The 26,201-nt window shown below is 49.6% G+C and overlaps 2 protein-coding genes across 5 annotated transcripts in view; one reads left to right on the top strand and one right to left on the bottom strand.

Moving 5' to 3' along the window:
• The window catches only part of SRC (SRC proto-oncogene, non-receptor tyrosine kinase), a 69,821-nt gene extending 61,314 nt beyond the window's left edge, over nt 1-8,507 (top strand). For all 4 annotated transcript variants that reach the window (XM_032767385.2, XM_032767383.2, XM_032767386.2 and 1 more), the window contains 3 exons: nt 94-247; nt 1,163-1,294; nt 1,766-8,507. In XM_032767385.2, the coding sequence (XP_032623276.1) occupies nt 94-247; nt 1,163-1,294; nt 1,766-1,974 (495 nt within the window). In that variant the 3' untranslated portion in view covers nt 1,975-8,507. The remainder of the gene's footprint in view (nt 1-93; nt 248-1,162; nt 1,295-1,765) is intronic.
• Nucleotides 5,774-26,201, bottom strand: part of SYS1 (SYS1 golgi trafficking protein) — a 114,872-nt gene continuing 94,444 nt past the window's right edge. Inside the window, exon 4 of the transcript XR_012656992.1 lies at nt 5,774-6,900. The gene's annotated coding sequence lies outside the window, so the exon portion shown is untranslated. The remainder of the gene's footprint in view (nt 6,901-26,201) is intronic.

The following is a 26,201-nucleotide window of genomic DNA, read 5'->3' as shown; positions in this document are numbered from 1 at the left end:
AACACAAGCACAGTTGTGAGGTCTAGTGCTTGGGCAAACCGTGTCCTGTAGCATCTAACGTTCTCTGCGCACTGTCGCATGTGTGAGCTACAGATCGCATCTGGAATGGCATACGTGGAGAGGATGAACTACGTCCATCGGGATCTCCGAGCTGCCAACATCCTGGTGGGGGAAAATCTGGTGTGCAAGGTAGCCGACTTCGGTTTGGCTCGACTGATTGAGGACAATGAATACACGGCCAGGCAAGGTATGGACAGTGGGAGAGGGCGCATAGCCTTTATGTGCGGCTGTGAAAGGGAGCTGTGGAAAATGCAAACGACTGAGGCCCAAACTGCTTAGCATTTCCAACCGGAGCAGGGCAGGTGAGAGCAAGGTGGCACAAGCCATCGGTATGTGCTCCTAGGTTCAAGTCCAGTCCAGCTCAGGAATGACCTTCCAGCTGCTGTTTGTGGGTCTGTCTGGTTCCCTGCAGGCAGGCAGGCCCCCACACTGCATAGACTACCCTGCTGGCACAGGTGGTCTCTTCAGAGGGGCCAAGTACTTACACAGGGCATGGAGGCTGAAGTAATCCCTTGCCCCCAACCGGTGAGGGAGCCTGCACAGACTGCAGGTGTGGAGGGACATGGCTCTGCAGGGCTCTTGATCCAGCACTTCTCAGGAGTCTGCAGTCACACTCCTGTGCTCAGATGTGTATGGGGTTACCCTGCTGCTCCATATTGGGTACTTTTTAAACCAGCACTTTAACTCCCGTTCACTGCTTCTACGCACCCTTCGCTGCTGGTGCTATTGGAAAGTGAAGGGGATGGGACTTGGGACCCTACTTTATGCTTTTCAGACTTACTCCTGATGCAGGCTCTGTCCCCGCCTAGATATGAGAACTTAGTAAGGTGCTTGCTGACCCTGTAAGAGGGGAGGGGGAAGCAATCACCATCACTAGTGCCACGGGCTGCAGAGGAGGCAGGCATAACTTTTCTCCAATGCTAGTTCTGTAGCCTAGTCCTCTGAATGGGGGTCTGCGAGTCTGGCTGGTGAAACCTCCCACCTAGAGTAGCTCTCAGCTACATTGTGGTGTCACTATCTCTCTGTTCTCCGTGTGGAGGCTCCTGTAGTGGACATACAGGGTGATTGCATCTGAATTTTATTTTCTATCTCTGTTGCTTAGGTGCCAAGTTCCCTATTAAGTGGACAGCCCCGGAAGCTGCTTTGTATGGCAGGTTTACGATCAAGTCAGATGTCTGGTCCTTTGGAATCCTATTGACTGAGCTGACCACGAAGGGCAGAGTGCCATACCCAGGTACCGACTGTAGGCACCAGGAGATCCTATGCAGTCACTGACCATTGCAGGCTCTTCTATCAGCTCAGGCTGTGGCAGATCCCAGCTGATCTATGGAGCAGTGTTTTGTCTAAGTTGCCATGGTGACTCCTAGGCACATCTCAGTGGAGAAACTTGCTGTGGTGTTTCTGCCACTGCTTAGGCATAGGGGTGGATAATGAGGCCTTTCCCATATGGGAAAGACCTGAGGGGGTCTTGTACTTGGACGAAGATGTTCTCTGAGCCTTGAGTGAAGCCCTGGACCTCCTGCCTTGGATAGGTTCTTCTCCCATTCATGCTTGGAGTGAGTGACGGGCTGTATTTAGGACTGAGGAAGATCTAGCTAGCAGAATATCAAGGTTCAGTTCCTAGCTCTACCACAGACTAGTTACATGATCTTAGTCAAGTCAGCTAGTCCTGGTGTGTCTCACTATTCCCTCTCTTGGCTATCAGGTATGGTTAACCGGGAAGTGCTGGACCAGGTGGAACGTGGCTACCGGATGCCGTGTCCTCCAGAGTGCCCTGAATCGCTGCATGATCTGATGTGCCAGTGTTGGAGGAAGGACCCAGAGGAAAGGCCCACTTTCGAGTACCTTCAGGCTTTCTTGGAGGACTACTTCACGTCAACAGAGCCCCAGTACCAGCCAGGCGAGAACCTATAGACATGGGGATGGCTCCTGGTGCCAAAGACCTTGCTCTCCTCCTGGTGTGTCCATGCACATGTCACAAGACACACGGCATCTCAGGAACTCCTTGCAGAGTCTGGGTCTGGTGACTAGCCCTTCTCCCAGAGGGTGGGACTGGTGCTTTTTAGTCCTGCAAAGTGAAGGGGGCTGGGTTCTCCTGATCATGAATTACTGATTTATGGTCTGTGTTTAACAAAGTGTGACCATTTGACCTGGAGATGAGTCTGAAGGGAACTGGCTGCGTGCAGTGACTGGAGGTTGGAGAAGGAGCCTTTCCAGAAGAAACCTAGGAGGAAAGGTTTGTGCAGAAGCTGGAGGGGCCTTCAGGGGTCTTCCTCCTAGTAGTTCTGAAGTGCAATGAAAGGCATTATACAATCTCTGCCTAACAGTGACCTAGCCTTCCTTGCAGCCTGCCTCTCACTGGAGCGCTTGGCTCTGCTGGGACTGGATGCTAGTGCTACAGATCGACAACTTTCAATCTCCAATCACGCAGCTTCCAGCCTCTCTCTTTTCTTTTAAACCAGCACAATGTTCCTCCCATATCTCTCTGCTCCCTATGCCTGTTCCCAGAGCAGACTTGGCTGCAGTTCGCTACAGGAATGTTTGTGGTTTCAGACTGAGAGACTCTTCCAGAGAGGACGTTCACATTTCACTGCTCGCATGACTCGGTCTCCACTGCCCCATCCTGCTGGTGTACAGGCCATGGCATTGGGACACTAGCGCCAACCCCCTTGCCTTGCTCCAGGTCCCAGGCACATGTGAGTTTGGATCAGGGATGCTGACTGTGCCATATAGACCTGGAGGCTCTTGAGGTGATTTTTCTCCCTGGACGAGGTTCTACTGGAGAGCTAGAAGGACTTCATGGCCGAGTTGCACGTGCGGCTGCATTAGCGTTCAGTGTTGCTACTCATGGGTCCAGTGACTTCTGACTTGTATCGGGACCACATTAGATCATGAGCTGCAGGTTTCTGTCTTCCAGTCTCGTCTGACCCAGCGAAGGGAACCTTGTAATCTTGATGACTACTTCTTAGAGACACACTAAGGCAAATGCCAATGGGGCAGGATACCCCTCCTTTTTCCTACCTTTGCTGCCAATCCCCTATTGATTTGAGGGGTATTCGTCAACGAAGTACCCCTGGTCTTCCAGCCAGCACCCTAAGCAGCTCACCTGGGGAACACCCAGCCAGACCCTCCTGCCTCTCCTCACTCCACTCATTCAGATGCATCTTAGTTTACTGCAAGGATTTTAGTGCCAGAGAAGCAGGGGCGGTCATTCTTGGGACACTTTGGTGTCAGCTCTGCCACAGTCAGGAAAGCCTCTGCCAAGAAAAGGGTAGTTTGTGTCTGAATCAAGGCCTGATGTGGAGCTAGCTTCTTACCTAAGGTAATGGGGCCCTGGCCATGCCCCACTGTATTATCCTCCACAGGCTGCTGAGCTTGGGAGAATCCTGGGAGTGCATCACCCACTCCATGGGGGTGTGGTTTCAAGAACTACTTGTGAATGCATTCGGGGTGGAGGTGAAGTCTCCATTCTGCCTGAGAGCCGAGGGGCCTCCCCCTCCGTCTTCACTCCATAATTGGTCTTGAGCTACCAGGGGGCGTCACCTAAACTCCAGACCCTACCTAAAAGTTAAAACTCTGGATTCTGCTGCTTTAGCCTAGCTTCCATGGCTGTTTTCCCTGGGTGCGGGTGAGGGTCTGAGAAAAGGCTCCCATGGGGAAGATTACTAGTTCAGTGCTTCCACTCAACCCCAAGCTTCAGCAGCTGGAGCTGAGCTCTTCTGGAATCCTGGTGAGATCTTTGCACCTGCCCTGTGTGCAGCGTGGCAAGGTAGGGAAGCAACCTCCTTGCCTCATCATGTATTGGAATCTGGCTTCGTTGTGCCCTTGCTGCAAACTGGCCTCGGGCCCATGAATGCAGAAATCAGGCAAAATCTCTGTTCCAAGCCTTGGTGGGGAAAGGGAGGAGGAAGGGCCTGATTCTCTAAGGTGCTAAGAGCCCTTACTTCCCACTGAAATCCTTGGGAGCTCAGGTTGCTCAGCACTCTCTAGGATTGGATCCTAGGTACTTTCTTCAGGAAACAGCTTGTTGCTCCCAGTTAACAAGCTCTGATGGTGCATGAGTGGCTTCCATGCGTGTATTTATGCAGCCACGTGGCAGAGGCTACCTTGACAGCAGTTGACACACAAGTGGCTGGTTGTGTTTTTCATCAGGCTTGTGAATAAACGTAGACTTAAGTTTGCAAGCTTTGCCCTGTGTGTGTATATAGTTATTAAAATCTCTAAGGAATCCCTTCTTGCCAGATCGTTGCTGATCTTCTCTTCTGCTGTTTCCTCAGGCGGAAAGAGCTGGTGGAAGGCAGATTCAGACTCCAGTTCTAGCTCAAGCTGCTGTCAAGGCGGGTTTTCTGGTGAGCCTTACCCTGATAGAGAAGCTAATAGGCCATCTACTGCCAAGTCAGTCATGGTGCAGGAGAGATTACAGTAGCCACGGGTCAAGACACAACTCTCCATCTGCTCTTAGCTGCCAGGGAGAACAGGCAGCTGGATGGATTGTATGCAGGGCAGCAAGAGCTGGGCGGGCCCAGCACTTGGTTTCAGGTCATTAGTTGCACTCTAGGACAACACTGCAAATGAATGATCTGTGTCTCAGATACTGGTCCCAAACGGACAAGGGAGGAATGCTGGGCTGAGATCTGCAGCGGGGAGTGTTAAAATGGAGAGTGAGCCTGGCCTTTCAGTGAAAGTGCTAAGCAAAAAACCCACTCTCTTCAGTGGCGGAGGGAGGGAACCCCAACTCTCATTAACTCCAGACTGTCATGGGACTCTATATCAATATGGTGCCCTAATGCAGCTGTGTGCTGGCAGCGCACACCCCCGTGTTGGAGGTGAGGCCTAAGCACTACCGAAGGAACAGCCGTCTCATTTCTCTTTTTGCTGCAGAAGAAAGGCTTCTTGCTGCTCAGCAGCATTTTTTCCCCCTTCGGGGTAGACCTGAAATGTCAGAATGCAAGAGACAGGAAGGTGGAATAGCAAATTGTGCCCATATGGGCAAAGTGTCATTAATGGGCAGGTGCTGTGCCAAAGACAGGAGAGAACACAAAAGACACTGCCCCGTGCTTGGCCAAGACAGCTGGCTGGTCTTCAGCACAGGTCTCCAGATGCGCCAGGTGAGGTCCCACCTGCTCAGTCCTGAAGGGTTTCTTCATTCTAAATGAGTTCCAGTCATAAAGCCTCATGTGGTGCAGGCCTGTCCTTGGAGCAGGATTGAGATGCGCTTGACCAACCTCTAGAAGGAAGGGCGCTCGGTGGGGTGGGGAGGTAGAAAGGGGCTGCAGGACTGCCCTTTCCTATGTCACATACAAGGAGGGGCTGGAGATGCTTCTGAGTTTGACCATTTTCAATGACCCATCTTGCTCCTACCTTCACCTCATGATGGATGATTCTTTAAACAAACTATAAAACCCAAGCAGCCACCGAAGCCCTATTTAAATTACCTCTTTCTTGCAAAGTTACGCTGTTCAACTGGAGCAGCCCAGCAGTTTTCTGTGGGGTAATGGCGTCTTAAAAGGGAGAACTTCTAATGAGCTGTAAAATAGCCTGGTTTTGTACATAGCCCTTGAGTCGCCTGGGTGCTCACCCAGAGCCCCCTGTTGAATTTAGTTGCATGTGTTTTTTCTAAGGTGACGCTCGTGTCTGCAGTTGGATGTAACTGGAATTCTTTGCCATTTGCCCGCAAAGCTTTGGTTATTGTCATGACTCGCTCGTTTTTGTCTGTATTTTTGGATGCTTTTCAGTGTGCCAATAATCCCCACGGATCGAACCCCTTTGGCAGCTGAGGGACTTTGCTCCAAGCCCAACCTGTGGCCTGCTTAGTCCATGCATTCCTCAAAGAGTTTAGCTGTCTCAAACAAGTGCTGTCCTAACTGCTTCCTTTAGGTGGCATCTGGCCTGTGGGGTGTTTTGGTACACTGGCTGAGAGTGACCCCTGACCCTCTCTTCTCCAGAACTATAGGCTGGCATCATGGTTCAAAATGATCCATTCTGCCCAAGGCTGGGTTTGGTCTGGCTCAGCTGCCTGTTCTTGATGCAGAGAAGAACTACTTTTCTGGGAAGTGTTAAGGAGTGCTGGGCAGGCACAAATCCTTCCCCTGGAGAAATGCCCTCTAAGGTGAGTGAAATCTCAGAAGCACATGAGATTAAAAAAACCCTAGAAAAGCATGTGGCACAGCCACGCATGACCTTGAAAGTGGACTCAAGTGATTGATTCTGATGTGTTTCCCGCAGTCCCTGACCACCCCAGCCTGTGGAGCAAAGTGGGCTTTGGTATTTTCCGTACATTTTCTTCCATCATGGCCCTAACGCTTTTTCCATGTTGGGATCGTTCCCCATCTTTAGGGCAATTGAGCCAAACCTCCACCAGGTGCCAGGTCCATGTGTATCACAACTGCAAATTGCAGAAATGTCTTGGCAGCTGTGGTGAATCCCCCAGGTGGAGCTAGTGGGGTGAGAGAAGTGCCCAGGGGCATTCAGGGAAATGACTGGCTGCATGTGGGCTAAATCCTTCTTCCACTGCCATCTGTGCCAAAACTCCAGTTGGTTTCAATGGGATCTATCCTTCAGTCCCCTGTACCCCTGCCTGATCATAATACAATGCAAGCAACCTTGGGAGATATTCTAACAGTGCTGCTATTATAGATCTGCTTTAACTCGCGTATCTTGTCTGTATTTGCTGATATGCCTTTGATTAAAAATCATTAGGGTCAGAAACTTAGGTGGAGTGTGACTCCATCCTGGCTTTGTAGAGTCTCTTTAAAGCCGCCTTCTCCTGAGCTCTGGCAGCCACGTACAGGCCCTACTGAAATCCAGGACACAACTCCCATTAACTGACGTGGCACCAGCCTTGGACCTCTCAGAATAAAACCCTCCCAGTCCAGCAGGGGAGAAGTAAGTGCAGAGGGATGAGGTAATTATCTTCCCAACCTATCCCCTCAAAAGTGGCTAGAAATCGAGCTTTACTGGCATTCTCTTCCAAACCTGGGCATGGTGGGAGGGATAATTCATTTTCTCCCAGAGCTGCTGGGACCCAAATGAGAATCTTCCTTTTAGGCATTCCTCCCCCTAGGAGCCCAGGAAAAATGGGACTGATGAAAACACAAACCCAGCCCTGCATCTCTCTTATTTATTAAAACTTTTTTCCTCTCTCTTTCTCTAAAAGGCTGGGTTTCCACTCATCTCCAGGAAAAGTTCCTACCTTTCTTGGTTAGAATGTTAATTTTCTGTATTCTTTTAGGTAAATTTTGGACTAAAAGGTCCTTCTGCACAGCATAAAAGTTGCTGTGTCTAGATTTCTGCATTCATGAGCAGGGACTCTGGGTCCCTTTTTCATGTTCTGTGTTTTTTTTGCATATGTTGATCAGTTGTGGAGAAATCCTAATTACTAGCGAGATCAGATTCTTGCCCCCTCACTTTTTTTTTTTTTTTTTTTTGGTAAGGTTTCTAACATGCAAAGAAAGTGTGTCGGGGGGGTGGGGGGCATTAAGTGTGTGTTGTGCCAATGATGCTTGTATAATTGACATGATATATCTTTAAACACCTACCACCAAGGAGAAATTGTTGCTTCAGAAACAAAAATTGGAATATGCTGAAGAACAGCAGGCCGACAGGAACTGGAGAGGAGGTGGCAATGGAAGATGTACATACTGAAAAGACTCTTCTTTTTTTTTTTTTTTTTTTTTTTAATATGTACATTTTTCAAAGGAAGACAGGGGAACAGAATGACTTAAACATGGATTGTTTCCAGCTCTGTCTGGTTTTACTACAGCTGGTGTAGCAATAATGACTATTAATAATTTAAGTGAACACGGGATGCTCTCGTTCCCTGTCTTTGGTGAGCTTTGAAGAAGATTAGAGCAGGACTCTTTGAATTCTTTTTTGTCCCAGGTTCAGAGTAAACCCCTCTTCATTGTGCATGATCTAGAGTGTGATAGAGCAGGGTGACCCTCCTGTGTGTGGACACGAGAGAATCTAGGGTCTGTTATGTCTTAGGGCTGGATACTGGCATTGGAACTGACTAATACCCTGCAGGCAGCAGGATGGACAGACTGTGTGTTTTGCCAATTTTATTTTTTAAGCCAATAAACTAAAGAGGAGTCTCTTTACCTAGTGAGTCTGATGCTCTTTGGCATTGATTCAGGGAAATAAATAACACCCTACAAGATATTCTTCTGTTATTGTAACTTAAGTGTTTTGTAAAATTTCCGGCTGCTGACTGTGCAGAGAAGGTGGTGATCTGCCTCTCTTCCCTGCTCCCCACCCCACTGCCTTTTGAGTATCTAACTATCTAGTCCACCCCCCTCGCTTTTTTTTTTTTATAAAAAAGCTTTTTGGAAAAACCTAAAGTCCCCAGATTTGTGGAGTGGAAGGTGCTGATTCTTTGAAACTCTGATATTGGTGTAAATATTTTGCAGTTTGTCTGATTAAACACACACACCTCACCAGAAAACTTGTATCTTGTGTATGAATGAAAAGATTGGCTTCTTGTGTGTGCAGCAGTGCATGGCTTTCTGTGCCAGTGCACGTCCTGAAACAAGTATGAGCTCCAACCTGCAATAGCTGAGTACCTCTTACAGATCTTGGGCCAAACTTCAGCTGGCACTCACTGGCATACCGATTATTGACTTCACTGGCGCTAGGATGCTTTACACTAATTGAGTAGCTGGCTCTCTCCTTCGGTAACCTCATTTTTCCTCCCCAATCCATCAACTTAAATTTTCAGATTTTATCAAGGCAGCGAGTTCTACCAGGCATTGTACTAGCAAGGCCCATCAGACTATTAGCTTTAGTCGGTGCCCTTCTCAACAGCATGTCTCTAGCCAGCGACACTCAGCCGTATCGAATGCATCACAGCCTGCTGAGCCAACAACTCCTTCCTTGCAAATGAACATCTCGGGGCCTGCACAGCCTTAGTGAATCTCTCTGCCCTGCTGGGAACGGGCTTCCAGAAGGCCTGCAAAAAATTAAACTCTGCTCTATCATAAAATAGACAAGCTCCTCGGGTAGGGTCATGTGAAGTCCCTGGAGTCTACTGGCGGCAGAGCTGGGTTATTGGGTACAAATATTAAAGCAGCTGGAACTACTGGCAAACTGAATCTCTATTCCTTTTGCTGCTCCCCAGGAAAAAGGAGAGGGGCTGACTAGCAGTGGTTCTACAAAATTTGGTTTCTTTATATGTCCTCTAAATGTTAATTAATGCAGGTTCGAGCTGGGCCTTAACACTAGTAGCTGCTTCATCTTGGATGCACAGCCTGCAGATAATCACATCCTTCACTGATTTACAGCTCTCCCAGCTGGTACTGGGTCACGGGTGTGTGCTGAAGCTTTGGGAAGAAGCTGGAGAATCTTCCCTCCCCTGACGCACTTGGATGGAGCTGGTTTTCTTTTAAAATAAACACAACATGCTTGATGTGCTCCGTGCCAGAGGCTCTTGCTGCCTATTTTAGCATCTCCTCCCATCTGCATCACTGTTTCAGGGGGAGAGTGTAGGCCATCCTGCTGGCCATGCCACAATAGAATGCAGTTGGAGGCATGATTGGTTTGCAGCTCACCTCCAGCTGCTTCTCCCTGTAGGACCTCAACAAGACTGCTGAATGAAGACAGCAAGTCACATGTCTGGTAAAGTAATGTAGGCATGGTGTAGGCTGTGCTAGGAGCAGATCTATGCTACTTGTCTTACTACATTAACTCGTGTCTAGTGCGTTTGTCCTGCCAGATGATAAGATTCACACTAACCTGATCACAGCTGCATGTGAATTTTCCCGAAATGGAAAAGGGGGCTGGAGATGAGGTAGACTTTAGAAATAGGAGTCAACTGCAAAGTTGATCTGTTTGCAGAAGTTGGGATCAGGTGCTGCTCCAAACAGATGAACCTTGCAGTTGACCCCGATTTGCATGATCCTTACTGTCCACATGCAACTGCTTCATCAGCCCAGTGCAACTTACGGCCATGCCAGGGAAGGCAGAGGCTGGATGAGTTCTGATGGTATTTACATTTCTAGCGATTCTAAGTATTTCAGCTCTGATCTTTATACCCTGAACCATCCCCTGGATTTGCACTGTAGCAAAGGGTTGGTGCCTGTGCCTCTTGAATGCACCTGAAGGTGTGACATACGGCCTACAAATTTAGGGTTGCCAACCCTCTCGGGTTGGCCTGGAGTGTCCAGGAATTAAAGATTAATATTTAATTTAAAATTGTCATGTGATGAAACCTCTAGGAATCCGTCCAACCAGAATTGGCAACCTTACCTACGATTAGGGTGAGCACACAGCAAATGTGAAAAATCCGGACTGGCGCTGGGGGTAATAGGAGCCTATATAAGAAAAAGACCCAAAAATCAGGACTGTCCCTATAAAATCGGGACATCTGGTCACCCTACTTACGATAGAAGGCATGTCCTGGGCTCTGCTTTGTTGTGAAAATCCCCTTATCCTTATGGGCCAAGGTGTCATTGATACAGGGCTCCCTGTTTGCTCCCCCACTGCCCCCTTGTGGCCAGGGACTCATCATCACGAAGGCTAAGATTTTGTGAGGGGTATTTTCAGTGGAGCTCAGGGACAGGATGTGGGCAATAAACCATAAATCACAGCAGGCCAAGCCCCGCCACCCGGGCCTGAAGTGGCAGAGGTCACGTAAAATCATGGAATCCATGACTGACTCATGGTCCGTGCAGGACAGAAAAGGCTGGTGGCCCTCAGTGCAGAGCAGTCCGCTCGCAGCAGCGTGCTCTGTGCCTGAGACCCTGGACGCTCCTGATGCATCAGACTGTTGTGAAAACTGCAGGTCTGCCAAGATGTTGCAGAGAAAGCTCCCCTCTGCCACTTCCCCCCCTTTAGGCTCGCTCGTCGTGTATCCATCAGCCAGTGGTGCGCATGGTGTGGGACTCGCAGGTGGCTGTGGAATCCTGTAACAAGATTACCTGGGTCAGGAGAGCTGTGGGCTAATTTACGATACTGTACAAAAAACCCTAGGATCCAGTTACCTTCTGACAAGATAATGAAGGCAGCAAGCCCAGAGATGGTTGCTCCAGGAGGTGTGTCCTACTCACCCTACTGCCTGGACTTCCCTTCTGTTCTGCTGGCCTTTAACAGGTGTTTGTGTTGTTCTGTGGGACCTTTTACCCACCACCAGGCTCCACTATCTTGCCCCGATGGGCAGCCTACGTTGCTTCACTGTTTAGGTTTCACTCACACCAGCGTGCACAACGTTTTGCCTCCTGTTCACCCTGTGATGTGTTAACTGACCAGCTCTGCTGCTTCTGGATTTACGGTGTGACACAGATTGTTTCACCCATGGGGGTACTTGTACAGACCTTTTCTGCTGCCTGCTGGGTGCTTAGCTGGTGCAGTGTGCTCTGCTGTCCCTTCTCAGCCACACCAATACTTCTAGCAGGGGAAGTAGAACCACCCATCGGGGAAACTCCACTTAAGTGGTGAGGCATTCCAGTACCATTTTAATTAAATTGAACACATCTACACTGACGGCTGGGATTAGGACCAACCCCCATGCCAGGACAAGGCCTTTCATTCTGATTTCCTTAGTACTGTGCAGGCTCCTTCCAGTCACTGCAGCCTTTTTTGTGTGAATAAAACCAAAATCCTGCCTCTTCACCCTGATCCCCCTTCCCTGCCGCTCCAACTTCTTGTGTTTGCAGCATGAAGCCTAATGTGCACTATGGACACCAGAATGTGCAGTCATTGAGATACCCTCACTTGTGCTAGGGCCGGCTGCAGGCTCCTGCCTTCATTTTTGGAGCTCTGCACTCACAGTTTGGTTATTTCTTGCTTTTTCTTTAACAGTTTTGAGATTTGATTCCCCCACGTCAATTTCAGACTAGTGAGAGGAGTCGGGTGGCAGTCTGGGGACCTGCATATGAGATCCATCTACAGAGCTGGGGGGGAGCCTGGGCAGTGGCACCCTAAGCTGACATACACTGTGCCAACCAGCCTACCTTACCCATGTCCAGGAGGGGCATCTTCTAGGGATAAGATGGAAGTCCAGGCTTTGCGGCCTGTACACTCCTCAGCCCCCTCCTCCCAGTGGGGACGGTGCTTGCTGGGATGCAGCTGTGGACTCTGCCTGCTGCCTATGTATGAGATGGAGTGGAAAGGATCCATGTCCTAGTAGCTCATCCCCACTTCCCCAGGGTGCCAGTCTGAGCCTTGTCTGCTCCAGGCCCAACCATCACTGGAACTGCACCAGTGTGACACCGTAGTGCCCACGGGCCAAGCTGCTCTTGCACTGGTGCTGTTCTCCCCTGCTTCAAACTGGACTAACCTTCAGGAGAGCCTCTAGCAGCACTGAGCCTGCTTTGGCCACAGCATGGAAAGGCTGGGATCTTATCACCACACCACGAGGGGGCTGCACCAGGCTGTCAAGCAAGCCCTAGTACATGCCTGGCCCCTGACGGAAACAAATTGTGGCTTCCCCTTTCCTCCTTCTGCTGCGTCCCCTCTGCTCGGTGGCACCCATCATGCAGTCAAGGCTCTGGATCATGCTGCTCTTGCCAACAGCAAAGGGGCGCTCTCCCTCTCTTCAGCTGTTCAGCGCTGGGTTCTGTTCAGCCCAAGGTGGGAGATGGCTGAGAAAGGAAGAAGCATTTATAGCACTGGTTAAAGCCTCCAGCTGCCTCCCTTGCGGGGGAATGGGGGGATAGGGACAGAGAGGGGTGCTTTTACTGTGGTGGTGGGGTTAGTCTTGCATGGCCCAGGCCCTGTGATTCTGTCCCTAGCAAAATTCTCACCCTGGAAAGGCAGCCAGGGATTCCCTGAAGCCTCCCTTGTAACATGTTAGTAGCTCACGGAACTATAATATGCAATGATTGTAGCAGAAATAACAGCTAGCACTGGGTGCTGCTTGTTTATAGGCCTCTCCTCCCTGGGTAGTTCATGGAAATGGAAGGCGGGGCAACTGTACGGGATGTGGGGCTGGACAGTCCAGGCTTAGGAGGAAGGATGGGAGGTGGGGAAGCTTTTAGAGGCTTCTTTCAATGGAGTCTCTAAGCTAACTACCAGGAATCCTGTCTCAATTGCAGCTGCTGGCTGGGGACTAGCCCAGTCAGTCAAAACCAGGAGCCATTTACAAGACAAGAAATTGCTTTTGCACCACGAAGAAGCAAATCATGTGGCTGTAACAAGCGACACAGCAGCCTGGAGCCTGCCTCATGAATATTTGGGGGGGGGGGGAAACGGGAGAAATGTTACTGGTGCGTGACCAAGCGCTGGCACCGAGCCACTAGGACTGGGAGAAACAGGTGCTAGGGACAGTGGAGAGAGCAAGGGGGGAGGCCAGTGGATGGCGAGCTTTGTGGCAGGAAGAGAGATGCCAACAGGGCTGGGAGCAGAGGGGAGCTGCTGACATTTTCTGGCAGGAGCTGGGCTATAACCTTGGGAATTATCCCCCTCCATCCCCACCCCGCGCACATCCCAGCGCCCTGCCACCTTCCCTCCTACTCGTCTGCAGCCAGGGACAATGCTGACCAAGGTAGAAGTGACAGTAGCTGGCATTCCCTTCATCCTAGGCCCTTCCTCCTCCTCGGTTTGAGGGTGGAATATTTGGGGGGAGGGGGCGGGCGGGGGCGGGAGAACAGACCGTTGGGTTCAGTTTCATCTGTGCTTGGTGCAAATGGCTGGGAGTAGGGGGGTCTGCACGCTTTCATGTGCGTAGCCAAATCACTGCCAGCAGGGGTATGCTGATATGGAGTGTTCTTTGGGGCTTATGGCAGCTGTTTCACATAAATAAATAATTGCATATTAATTGGGCCACATAGCATGTAAGAAGCCCTCTGTAGCCCAGCGTTTTGGGTACTCACCTAGCCTATGGGAGCAGTTGGGTCAAGCCTCCTGCTCTTTGCGGAGATGGATTTAAGCAGTATTCTAGTACATCTCCCGGCACGGCCCTGACTGCTGGACGGCGAGGGTTTGCTGAGGTGTAGGGAGGGAGCAACCTGGTCTGGTGCTGCCTCAGGCTCTTCTGGTGAAGCTGCTCCACTTTAATTAACTCACCAAAGTGAGATGCAAATGTAGAACACACTCTGTCACCCTGTGGGTGGGGGGCTCCCCTGGGCAGTTAGTGGCCCTGGGTCAAGGCTTCCTGGTGCCTGATGAGATGGGCTTGGCAGAGTGGTTTGATGCTGGGCTACTAGTCATTGGGTAACCACCAACCCCCTAAGCCTTCTGTAGTACCTGCTGTGCGTGGGCTGGAGGCCACCAGCTACTTGCTGAAGTGTAAGGATGTCACAAAGGAGCTGCCCTGTTGCAGCTGTTCCACTTTAATTAACTATTAATTGGGCCGAAGCAGGTGTTGAGTGTGAGAACCCCTGTGTAGCACAGGGGTTAGGCTCCTCATGGGGCTGTTTGTTGGCTTGATTCCCCCGCCCCTCCCTTCCGTTGGGGGGGAGGGTTTTGAACAGGGCTCTGTCTTAAAGGTGAATCACTCTTTTGTCCCCTATGGTTCGACTACTCACCCAGGCTCTGGGAGCCTCCAGGTCCAATCAAAGAGATCGCCCACCACGCAGAGACCCTGCCCTCTCCCACACACCTCCTGCCCCACTCCTATCACACCCCAGCCGCCTCCTCCCCCCCCCCCCCCCCCCCCCGGGCCAAGATTTCAGTACAAAAAGGGGTGTGTGTGCTTCACTGAACCCCTGTCTGTTAGGCCCCCTAGGACCATGCTAGGAAGCTACACATGTAGTGCTGCAGTTAGACCACGGGGTTTGTTCCAGGGCTGCTGCACCAAAGAATATCTGTGTCAACCAATGGGGCAGGGTTTAGAAAGTGGCTGGGTAATTTTATCAGCACTAATGACACGTGGAGAGATGGGTATTCCAATGATTAGAGCAGGGGACTGGGCCTTAGGAGACCTGGCTCTGTCACTGATTCACTCTGTGACCCTGGGCACGTTACTTAGCCTGTGACTCTGCATCACCACTTATAACATTGTAACGTGTCAGAGGGGTAGCCGTGTTAGTCTGGATCTGTAAACGCAGCAAAGAGTCCTGTGGCACCTTGTAGACTAACAGACGTATTGGAGCATGAGCTTTCATGGGTGAATACCCACTTTGTCGGATGCAGGCATCTCACGAAAGCTCACGCTCCGATATGTCTGTTAGTCTGTAAGGTGCCACAAGACTCTTTGCTACTTATAACATGGTGATACTAATTCTGACCCAGGTCTGTAAGAATTTTGAGACTTCCCCCCCCCCCCCCCCAATAGAAGGGGCACACAGACTCATTTTGCCTCTGATGCACATTGCACACCTGGCCTAATGTACTATGGGTTTCAGGGCGGGTACAGTACTCAGTAGCCCAGCATTCAATCTCTTCCAGCTGCTCGTAGATTCCCCTGCTACTGACCAGCCGTTGCTCATTTCTGGGGTGGGGAGAAATGTGTAATCAGAAACCAGCTTATTCATAAAACCAGTAATCTTTTTAAAATGGTGTTATGAGAAAGGCAGTTTGGTTTCTGGTTGGCAGCTGCACGGTCAGCTCTACCCTGGGTGGCCAGCCTGTCCTCTCCACGTCAGTACAAATGCACCAGGAGCCTTTGAGTTTTGAAAATGAATCAAAAAGTAGAAACTGGCAAAAGCCTTATTGCAAAAAGGCTCTAGCTGTTAGGGGGGTGTAGTGGGAAGGCATGTGATCATCTAGACAGCAGAATCCACTTGATCAACAGTCTGATAAGTGGCAGGCCTGCTTAATTAGGGTAATTAAAAGGAAACTGATTGATTGGCATCAAATGGATTGGACAGTTGATCTCCTACAGTACACCAGTAGGAAAATCCATTTAAGGACAGACTGATGACAAAGCCCAGTGGTGAACTATGGAGGAACTGGTACGTTTGCTAAGATGAATTTTCTAAGCATTGTCTGCCTGTCTGATCTGTTATGTTTGGTAAGTGAGACAGTCTTGTCTTTTAAAATGTTTAATGCTTTGTAGTATATTGCCTGTTAAAGCAATTCATGAAATGAAAGGGAATATTTCTCAGCAGCAAATGTCTTCTGTAAGCCTCTGACATACAGGCTGATTCCTTAACTGGCATATTTGTTTCTACTCAACCTAAGGAGGATTTCTGGCCTCAGTTTTCCCTCTTGGAATGGTTGTGCATGGGGCGGTGTGACTACAGGGAGAAAGTGGGGCACATATCCAGGCCAGCAGAAGCTAAGACATTTAGACAGTTAAATAGGAGGCTTTTTTGCTGTCTAATTCACTAGGTGTGGTCATAGGATTTTGCTTTGGAAGCTTGTAACTGTGCCTGTTAACAAGCACTACCAGAGCTGTTGCAGGAGGGCAGAGGCCAATCTTGCTCTCGCACTACGAGTCAGGCTTTCAACAGCCTTCAGCGGCTCTAACGGGCCTCAAGGGTTAGGCAGAGTCTCTAGCGCTGCTGTGCACTTCTGCAAATCTAGGCATAAGCAGAGCTGAGACTCCCTGCTCCATAGCTGTCAGTGTCTATAGAAAGCATATATGCCTAAGCGCTAACAAACACCAACACTACTGGTTAATGACATGAGATAAGTAATCAATTCACCACTGGAGATGGCAAAGCAACCACCAACCATTTCCATTTGCCCTCTTACTACATTATGGAATCACAGACAGGTGGGGCTGGTAGGGAGCTTGAGAGGCCATCTAGTCCAGCGCCCTGCACTGAGGCAGGTCCAAGTAAACCTAGACCCCTCCTGATGGGTTTGTCCAACATGTACTTAAAAGCCTCCAATGAGTGGGATTCCACAACCTCCCTGGATACAAACTAGGGCTTAGGCTAACTTCACTAGGTAAGGTGCAGGCTGTTGTGGTTTTTTTTTTTGTAAACCTATGCCTTCTGCATGTGCCATTGGAAAAAAAAAGGCCCCGATTCTTAACCTGAACTGGATAGCCAGCGCAAGTGCTTCACAGCATCCTCAACCGGGGCTAGGTTCTTCAAGAAGGTTCAGCACCTGCTGTGCTGGGCTCCTCTGAAATTTTGGCCACCTGTTTGGTGTCAAGAGGAGTGCTGAGTTCTCCTGCGAATCTGGCCTATGGGCTGATACAGTAGGCAGAGTGCAGTGCAGCTGGGCAGAGAATAATCTGGGAGCATAGAGAGTCTCTCCTCTCTTTCTAGTGAAAGAGGAAATGTCCCAGCCTCATGGGGCATATGAACAATAGAGTGCTATTTTATCATGAAGCATGGCCCTTCTTACCAGAGGGGTGCTGCCTATAATGTCCTTTTGGGCTTGAAGCTGCTCATAAGGCTTTGTCTCTACTGGTGGTGTGTGGGGTGCACGTAGCTACACACCACACTGAAAAGCAGGCTGCATCCATGCTCACTGCTGGGTGCAGCTACATGTGGCAGGGAAAGGCCCTGGCAGAGGGCAGGCAGCAGGACACTATACTGCTAAAGCTAGCAGTGTATCCATGAGTGACCCTGCTTGGCAGGGGAAAGAGCCACGTAAGGTATATATTGCAATGTTCTGGAGCATCTTCACTCACCTAAGCAGTACCTCACCCTCTTCACGACTCTTTATCCCATGCTGGGGGGCACACAGTATATATCCTCTGCCTGCCACCACACGTGTAGACTCAGCCTAAGAAGTGTCACATACAGGGGTGGCTCTATGTTTTTTGTCGCCCCAAGCACGGCAGTCCAGGCAACCTTCAGCGGCGTTTCTGCAGGAGGTCTGCCCCGGTCACGCAGATTCAACAGTGGTTCTGCGGGTGATCTGCTAGTCCTGTGCGTTTGTCACCCCCGCTGCTGAAACCACGGGACCGGCGGACTTCCCGCAGAAATGCCGCCGAAGGCAGCCTGACAGCCACCCTTGCAGCGACCGGCAGGCCGCCCCCCACGGCTTGTCACCCAGGCACACACTTGGAGTGCTAGTGCTTGGAGCCGCCCCATGTCACACAGGAGATGATGTAACCACACTTCTATGAGCCAAGATCTGCACTGAGGAACTAGGTTCCTCATTAGCCATCACCTGCCTCCTAGTGTGCCGAAGGAGCTGCGCTGCTGCCTTGCGCCAGGAGGCTTGGTCAGCAGCAGAGTCATCCTAAAATTTCTCAAGATGTGAAAAAGGAAAAATTTTGCTGTCACAGCAACCTCCTCCCCACTCTGGCTGCAGCGGCTGATGTGATCCGGCACTAGCAGCAGCAGGGGAAATTACCAAACTGTGGCTGCCACTTGTACTAAACCACTTCCAGTTACCTCTCACCTCTAGTAGGTATCAGCTAGTGATGCTTGTAGGGTGGGGAAGAGGAACGGGGCCTTGCTCATAATATTGAGGGAAAAGCTGTAGGCCAAAATTCAGAGTGATACCTCCACAAACGCTCCCCCAGAACTCCTGGGATTGCTTCAGTAAACACCCCCAGCTCTTAACAGGACAGTGGCCATGCTACAGGGATGCCAGTCTGTGCATGTTTCCATAGCAGAAATTTCTCTCTGCTCAAACTGTTCACCAAATGGACTATTCAAACACTCCCTAGGCACTGAGGAGCTGGAGGGGGCACCAGTGGAAGAGACCCTAGACTCTTTGTTACGTCTTTCCCTTGCAAAGTGCTTTGAAAACCTAACTGGTGAGCTGCTTGCTAGGTGTGAATGGAGCCTGCTGCCTGGGATCCACTGTTGCAGCAGGAGGTGGGCAGGGACTGAACAGACTCTCTCCAACTCGAGAGCAACAAGGGGTGTGTGGGAATATTGTTTATTGGCCCAACTCTTGTTGGTGAGAGAGATTGTCTTTCTAGTATCCTAGGACCAACACGGCTACTACAACCTCTCTCCAGCTCTCACATTTCTAAAGGAAAATGAGTCGGGTAGGGAGATGATGCCTTGGGATACATCCCAAACTTAACTCATCTCTAGGCCAGCCCTATCCACTGGGACATGAGCAGGGTGGGCAGGAACTAGTGCTGTTAGGGAAGGGGAGTCTGCAAAAGACCACTTTGCAACCCACCCAAAAACATTACGGCTGCCTCTGCTCCTTGCAAGTATCAGCCCTCTATTGGGTGCACCTGGCTACTAGGCCAATGGTCCTCCCTTCTTGGATTGCCCCAGGGTACCTGCGTGACCTATCCCAGAATCCCCACTCCAGCAGCAGACCAGGAGGAGAGAAAATTAGACCAAGCTGCAGCTGCACTGCAAAGGAACCAAGCAGTTTATTTTGCTTCCCATTCTGCGTGACCCCTCGCCCCGCCCATCCCAGAGGCTGGTACTGATAGGGAGCCAGGATTCCCGTTCTGCCACCCTCCCAGGCAGGGAGATCTGCTCCAACCCCACCCACTGGAAATGTACCGACCTCAAGAATCAAAAGACCTGTTCTTCGCCTCACAATCCAGCCCACCTCCCAAGGGGACTGGGTCTCCAGTCACAGGAGCCCAGAGGATTTGCCTATCTCTGCTGCAAGGTAAAGGGAGATACTGGGAGGTCGGGGGAGGTCTCATTTAGGATTGCTGGATTTGGGAGGGGCAAAACTCATGGCTAAGCTGGCAGGACAGCATATGGAGTTGCTGGACTCTGGGCAATTTGGAGAAGAAAGGCTGTTGTATGTATCACCAAGTGAGTATCCCTGTATGAAGTGTAGGTGGGTGTAAATCAGGCACACATCCTTCTGGCAGCTGCAGCCAGCCACCCCACTCTGCCTTCCCCTTCCCCCAGCTAGAGAGAGCCCAGCAGAAATTCCTCTCTAGCTCCCAGACTCGCTTTGGCTAAACCTCACTCAGACTGGCAGATGCGCCTTGGGGGATTACACACGTTGGCTGCTAAAGGAATTAATCTCACTGTTTGTTTCATGCGCTTGCTTCTCCCCTGATCTTTGTAATCTAGGCATGGGATTTGCATGTTACACAAATACACGGAGAATGAGGGCGGAAGAAAGCCAAAACTATTGTCCCCATGCTCTACAGTCTGAACTCCTATCCCAGGGCAGGGAGACAGCAGTGTTGAGAGGAGTGGAAACGTACCAGACAGCAGAAGCCACATATACAGTTGACCATTTGCACTAACTACATTACAGGCTAGCACATAAGCCAGCCACATACCTAGGAGATGCCTGACCACTTGAAACCTCCCTCTAAAATCTACCACTAGTGCTTGACTCTTGCAAGGACAGATTTAGAAGTGGGACAGTGGAGTTCATAAAATCAGCAGCAGTTTAGTACTATTGAGGCTGATTTGTCAAAGGGCAAAAGTTCTAATTCCCTGATTCATTTTCCCCAAAGCTTTGCATAAATATCACACTTAGAGGTGACCAGCAGAGCAAAAAAGGAAACTGAGTTCCGCCCAGGGTTCTGCAGAGTGGTCCCACCTTTCCTAAGGCGGAATGTACGGCAGTGCTTTTCAGCTAATACTTGTGCAATTCTCACCCCGCTCACGAGATACTCCATGCTACTTGCTTGGCTGGGGATATCCAGGAAAGCATTACGGATTGCACTGAGGATTCTGGGATGCCTTGTGATTTTTTGCAGCAGCAGCAGGAAAGCATTTTTAAAAGACTGATTAACACTATGGCTATGCTGCAAGTCTGGTTAGCAAGGAACAAGGAGCCCGCATTCCTGAGTTCAGTTCAGTTCCATTTACTAAGTTACTGGACCTCAGCTCTTTTTGAAGGTATCTTTCCAGTGCCCACTGTGCATCTCTTTTCTGCTTATTAATAAAGGGAAAATAGGGAGCTATGGGCATATCCTGACAAGGAATGAAACCTGCCTTTCTCAGGCCAAAAGGTTGTCACTGTGTAGAAAAATGTAACTACAGGTATCATGTAAGCAAAATTACTCATTAATTTTCATTATACCACCACGAACTTGCAGTATGACCTTGTGTAAGTCACCTAACTGTTTGCCACTAGCTGTAAAACAGGAATAATTTACTTTACAGGAGACTTGTCAGGCTTAATTCCCCCCTTGGACACCGCCTGGAGTTCCTTGGATAGAAGGAGCTATAGCAGCACAAGTGGTTTAGGCCTTGCAATGTATTAGCAAGTGCTCCAGCAGCCTGCTAAGCATACAGTGAATAGGGAATCTTAAACCATTCCTTTACCCCCAAAGACACTGCTGTGAACTTCATAGAGAAGCTGTGAGGTTTCCCTGCGCTCTTCTTCTCCACCTGCCACGTCACTTTCAATTTGATTGGAGGATTACAATGACAAGCTAATCTGTCCTTTGGCTCTGCCTGCAGTTGCGACTGGGGGTGCGGGACACTGAGAATGGCAGGCAGCCACACTGACTTGGGGCCAAAGTCCCAGGGGAGGAAAGAAACGAGAAGACTCTGGAAAGGGCAGTCCGTAAGAGCATTGTTAGGTCACTTGCGTTCACTTGTCTGTTTTCTCTATGTTCTTCCAATGCAGAAAGCTAGTTTTGAAAGTGTAGCACAATAGTGCTGCTTTGTTCATCCTGTCCCTATGGTGAGAGCCTGCTGAACAGACAGATCAAAACAGCCCTAACTGCCCCGCCTCTCCTAGTAGTAACTTCTTGGCATTGTCAGGTCTTGACTGGCTAAGTACCCCACCAATCGGTGCTGTTGAACTGCACAATGTCTTGGTGCTTTATTAATGCATCAGCTCCCTAAGTAGAAAGGTTGATTCTGATCAGGAATAATTCAAATTGAAAAACAAACAAAACCTCACACCCCAGAAAGGGAAATCCAAGCTGCTTTCATGTGACAAGGCTCTCAGGGGAGTTGCTAACAGTGGAGTTAAAATGGGGCTTTAATGGCAGGTTGGCCAGTGAGGGAAGTGTTCTGGAATGGAGGTTGCAGCTGGAGAGAGATGACTTCATGATTGAAGCAATTGCTTTACACTGTGCCCTGGTGTGACATCAGACCTCCATTTGATTCAAAGGAGTGACAAAGATGTAACACAGCAAAACTCAGGCCACGGATTGTATTTTTCTTTCCCTTCCAGCCAGTTAAATTCTCTCTATTGCCCCCTGTACTTGTCTCTTGCTGTGACTTTTGTGGTCTTGGGGGTCAGGATCAAGGTGAGAGGAACTTGCCCTGGCTGAGATGATGCTTCAGCCTCCATCTCCTCCACTCCAACAAGCATGAAATTCATCCATGAGTTTTACAGGACAAACTGATTAATTCTGGTCTACTAGATCTTCTCCTCGAAATCTGTCCCTTTAAGTAGGAGTGTTGCAGAGCCCCTTCGCATGTTCAGCTCCTCAGTGAGAACCACTCACCCTGGCAGTCTAATTCCAGTCTGCTGAGCCGTTTCAGAGAAGCTCAGCCGACATCTGCCCCCAAGTGGGGGGAGGGGTTCAGTATTTTAAAGGTAAATGGACTTGTGCTGAAAGGGGAAAAAAGATCCCTGACTCTCAAACCCCAGCGTGTTATTCCAGAGTGCCAGGTGCCACAAGGGGGGTGCGGTTGTGGAAACATGAATTTCCCATTTTTGTGCTTTGCCCAGCAAAACTGGCATCTCCACCACCAGAGAGAGACTTTCTTGCTCCCCAGTTATGACTAGGGCCCTACCAACTTCTCAGTCCATTATGGTCAATTTCACAGTCATTGGATTTCAAAAATCCTAAATTTCATGATTTCAGATATTTAAATCTGAAATTTCACAGTGCTGTAACTGTAGGGGTCCTGACTCAAAAGAGGGTTGCACAGTTATTGTAGGGGCATTGTGGCATTGCCACCCTTCTGCGCTGCTGGTGGTGGTGGTGCTGCTTTCTGAGCTGGGTGCCCATCTAGTAGCCACCACTCTCCAGCCCCCCAGCTCGGAAAGCAGCACAGAAGTAAGGGTGGCAATACTGCAAACTCCCTACAATAACCTTGCGACCTTCCTCACAACCTCCTTTTGGATTGGGACCCCCACTTTGAGATATCTTGGTCTCCCCTGTGAAGTGTGTGTAGTATAAGGTAAAAGTACACAAAAGATCAGATTTCACGGGAGAACCCAGCTTTCACGGTCCATGACATATTTTTCACAGCCGTGAATTTGTTAGGGCCCTAGTTATGACAGCAGTTAGGTGACTTACACAAGGTCATACTGCAAGTTTGTGGTGGTATAATGAAAATTAATGAGTAATTTTTTGCTTACATGATACCTGTAGTTACATTTTTCTACACATGCCCTAACTGCAGAGTGCACTGTAAGCATCAATGCTAATAAGGTATACTCAGAATCACATTATAAAAAGAGGATATCCAGACTGGGAAAATTGAGTTCCCTATGGGAAAACCTCAGCAGGACTCATCTCTCTCCTGCTGATCAATTGGCAAGGCAACCATCAGACCTTAGAACACAGTTAAGGATGTAAGTATGAGATTTGTAACTTGTGCATAGGTCTTCATAGAATTTCTCTATGCTTGGGTAATCATAACTTTAACTGAAACGTTAGTAAACTTGTAAAACAGACTAGACCTTGTACTTGTGAAATCTGTGTGGTCACCATCCTTGGTCTTTGTGATCCTAGGGACTCTAAAACTGAAACAAATAGCACTAAGGTGACTTTCATTCTGCGCTTGAAACTATAGCAACCACAGCCAAACCTGCAGTGTTGTAATACATTACTAAAGTCACTTTAAATTAAAATCAAAGGCTACAAGAGTAATATTCCAAAATACAAATATTCAAGAAAATTTTTGGTGCCACAAAGTGGCACAGTTGTGTACTGCAATGTTAGAATGGTCCTACAACCATAAACTCACAATCCATGTCTCCAGGGCTAGCCTAGTGGTGTGGTTTGGGGGAGGGGGTGGGAGAGGCACTGAGGCAAGAGGAGAATGTGCATGCGTGTGTGTACATGAACAATATATACAAATATCTGACATACACATACGCAGAGAGAGACTTTCACCTTGTCCATCATATCAGCTCTCCCTGGCATGTGGCATTCACTCTCAGCTAAGCAGTTCTTAAGGGGATGTGGAAAACAGCTTGTCCATCTGAATAAAATGGTTTCATATACGCAGCTTAAATTAGAGCAGGGCCACTGGATTCAGCTGAGCCCTTACACAGATCTGGTCAGCTGTGTATGGAATGGAAAGACTCTACGGTTTAGGGGGTTGAGCTGATATGCTCCATAGCTCAAGCCCCACTGTTCTATACAGTGGTGTGGGCTGGTTAGTAGACCACCCACCCTGACAGCTGCACTTCAGTGGTGCTCTACAGTGAGGAAAGAGGCTCTGACTGATGGTTAGGGCATGGGACTCAAGGCCCAGGTTTAATTCTCTGCTGTGCTATAGACTTCCTAAGTGACCCTGACTTAAGCCCAAATCCTCACTTATTTAGGTATTTAAATATCTTTGAGGATCTGGGCTTTGGTGTCCCATCTGTGTGGGGAAAAAAAGAAAAAAAAAAAGGCGGTACTTCCCTACACCCTCACACGGATGGGATGAGGCTCAGTACACCACAGACTGTAAAGGACTGAGATACTAATGTAATGAGGACCCTGTATGTACCTGAGGGAGGAATATGTAACTGTAAACAGCTTTGGGCTGGGGCTCTCGGTAAAGTGTAAATTTAGCATCACCCCAACTCCTGCATACACACCTTTAGTGCAGTATGGTCAGAACCTCATTTTAAAATATTTGATCCAAGTCCGATCTCGTCTTGGAATGAAGAAATTCACAGCTCTCACCATATGATTTTGAATATAATAGCAGAAGGAACTATTGTGAACCAGCTGTGCAGTGAGTTATGGCAAAACAATGGCCAAATCTTGTCCCCCGCGGATGCTCCATGGTCTAGTGCAAGAGGAGGCTCTAACTTTACAAATATTTAAGTCATAATCAGAGTGAAGCTGGCCTCAGTTAGCAAAGACCATCCAAATATTTTTTTTTAAAGAGGAGTTACATGGGCTAATGCAATCACAGCCATAATTATTTCCAGAGCAAAAGCATTGGTTTTCATTCGCATCACACCATAACTGCCTAATGGCAGGCATTTCACTAGTACTAAGCCTGTTTCCGGTCAAGGTTTACTCACATCTACCATAGTATACTGACAGGGTATAATTACTGTCTAGTTCCCAAATCCAGAGATAATACTGCCTATCCTTTAATTTCTACATTTCATAACAGTGGTGGACCTTGAATCATTGCTGAGTTGGACTTCAACTACCAAAGGGTAAGGAGACTGAGGAAACTGGTTTCAGTTTGAGCAGAACACAACTCCTGTGGCAACAGTGATATGTCTTCATTTGGCCAGTTAAGACATGAGCTAGCTAGCGTAAGATTATTGCAGGAGAATGAGATAGAGCAGAGGTCGGCAAACTACGACCAGCGGGCCACATCCAGCCCACGGGACCCTCCTGTACGGTCCCTGAGCTCCCGCCCCGGGAGGCTCCCCTTTGGCCCCTCGCCTGCTCTTCTCCCTCCCTCACAGCCTCAGCTCACCCAGCTGCCAGCGGCAGGCTCTGGTGGCAGGGTTGCGGCCAGACCTGGTGCTCTGTGCTGCACGATGGCATGGCTGGCTCCAGCCGGGCAGTGTGACTGCCTGTCCTGTTGCTCTGGGCAGCACCGTTGTAACACTGGTGCTCCAGGGAGCATGATAAGGGAGCAGGGGGGTTGGATAGAGGTCAGGGGAGTTTGGGGTGGTGATCAGGGTGTGTGTGTGGGGATAGGGGTCAGGGCAGTGAGAGGGTGGGGAAAAGCAGGGGGGAAGTGGTTCCAGGGGGGCAGTCAGGAAGGAGAGAGGGGGTTGGATGGGGCATCAGGGGACAGGGAGAAGGGTTGGTTGGATGGCAAGGGTCCCAGGGAGCAATCAGGAAGGAGGGGAGGTTGGATGGGGCAGCAGGGGGTCCAGGGGCTGTCAGGAAACCGGGCGGGGGGCAGGGTTGGATGGAGCAGGAGTCTGGGGGGGGAAGAGGGCGATGGGGCCAGAGTCCCGGGGCAGGGCCATCAGGGGGCAAGAAACAGTGGTGGCTCAGATGGGGGAAGGAGCCAGGCCCCAGGCCCCAGCTGGTTGTTTGGGGAGGCACAGCCTCCCCTAACCAGCCCTCCCTACAAATTTGGAAACTGGATGCAGCCCTCAGGCCAAAATGTTTGCCCACCCCTGCAACAGAGTCCTGCAATCAGAGGACAGATGCACTACGGCCCCTTGGAGTATCTCCACACGGAACAGGTGATTTTAGCAGGGTTCTTTTACCTCATCACTGACAGAAACCCCTGGCACCTTGTGTTAGTCAGGATACTTTGAATTGGTAGTGCTGGAATAATCATGCTGCAGCCTTG

The sequence above is a fragment of the Chelonoidis abingdonii genome, chromosome 14 (assembly GCF_003597395.2).
Source record: "Chelonoidis abingdonii isolate Lonesome George chromosome 14, CheloAbing_2.0, whole genome shotgun sequence".
Classification (NCBI taxonomy): domain Eukaryota; kingdom Metazoa; phylum Chordata; order Testudines; family Testudinidae; genus Chelonoidis; species Chelonoidis abingdonii.
The sequence above is the reverse complement of the archived record's forward strand: the minus strand, read 5'-3'. Positions and strand labels throughout refer to the sequence as shown.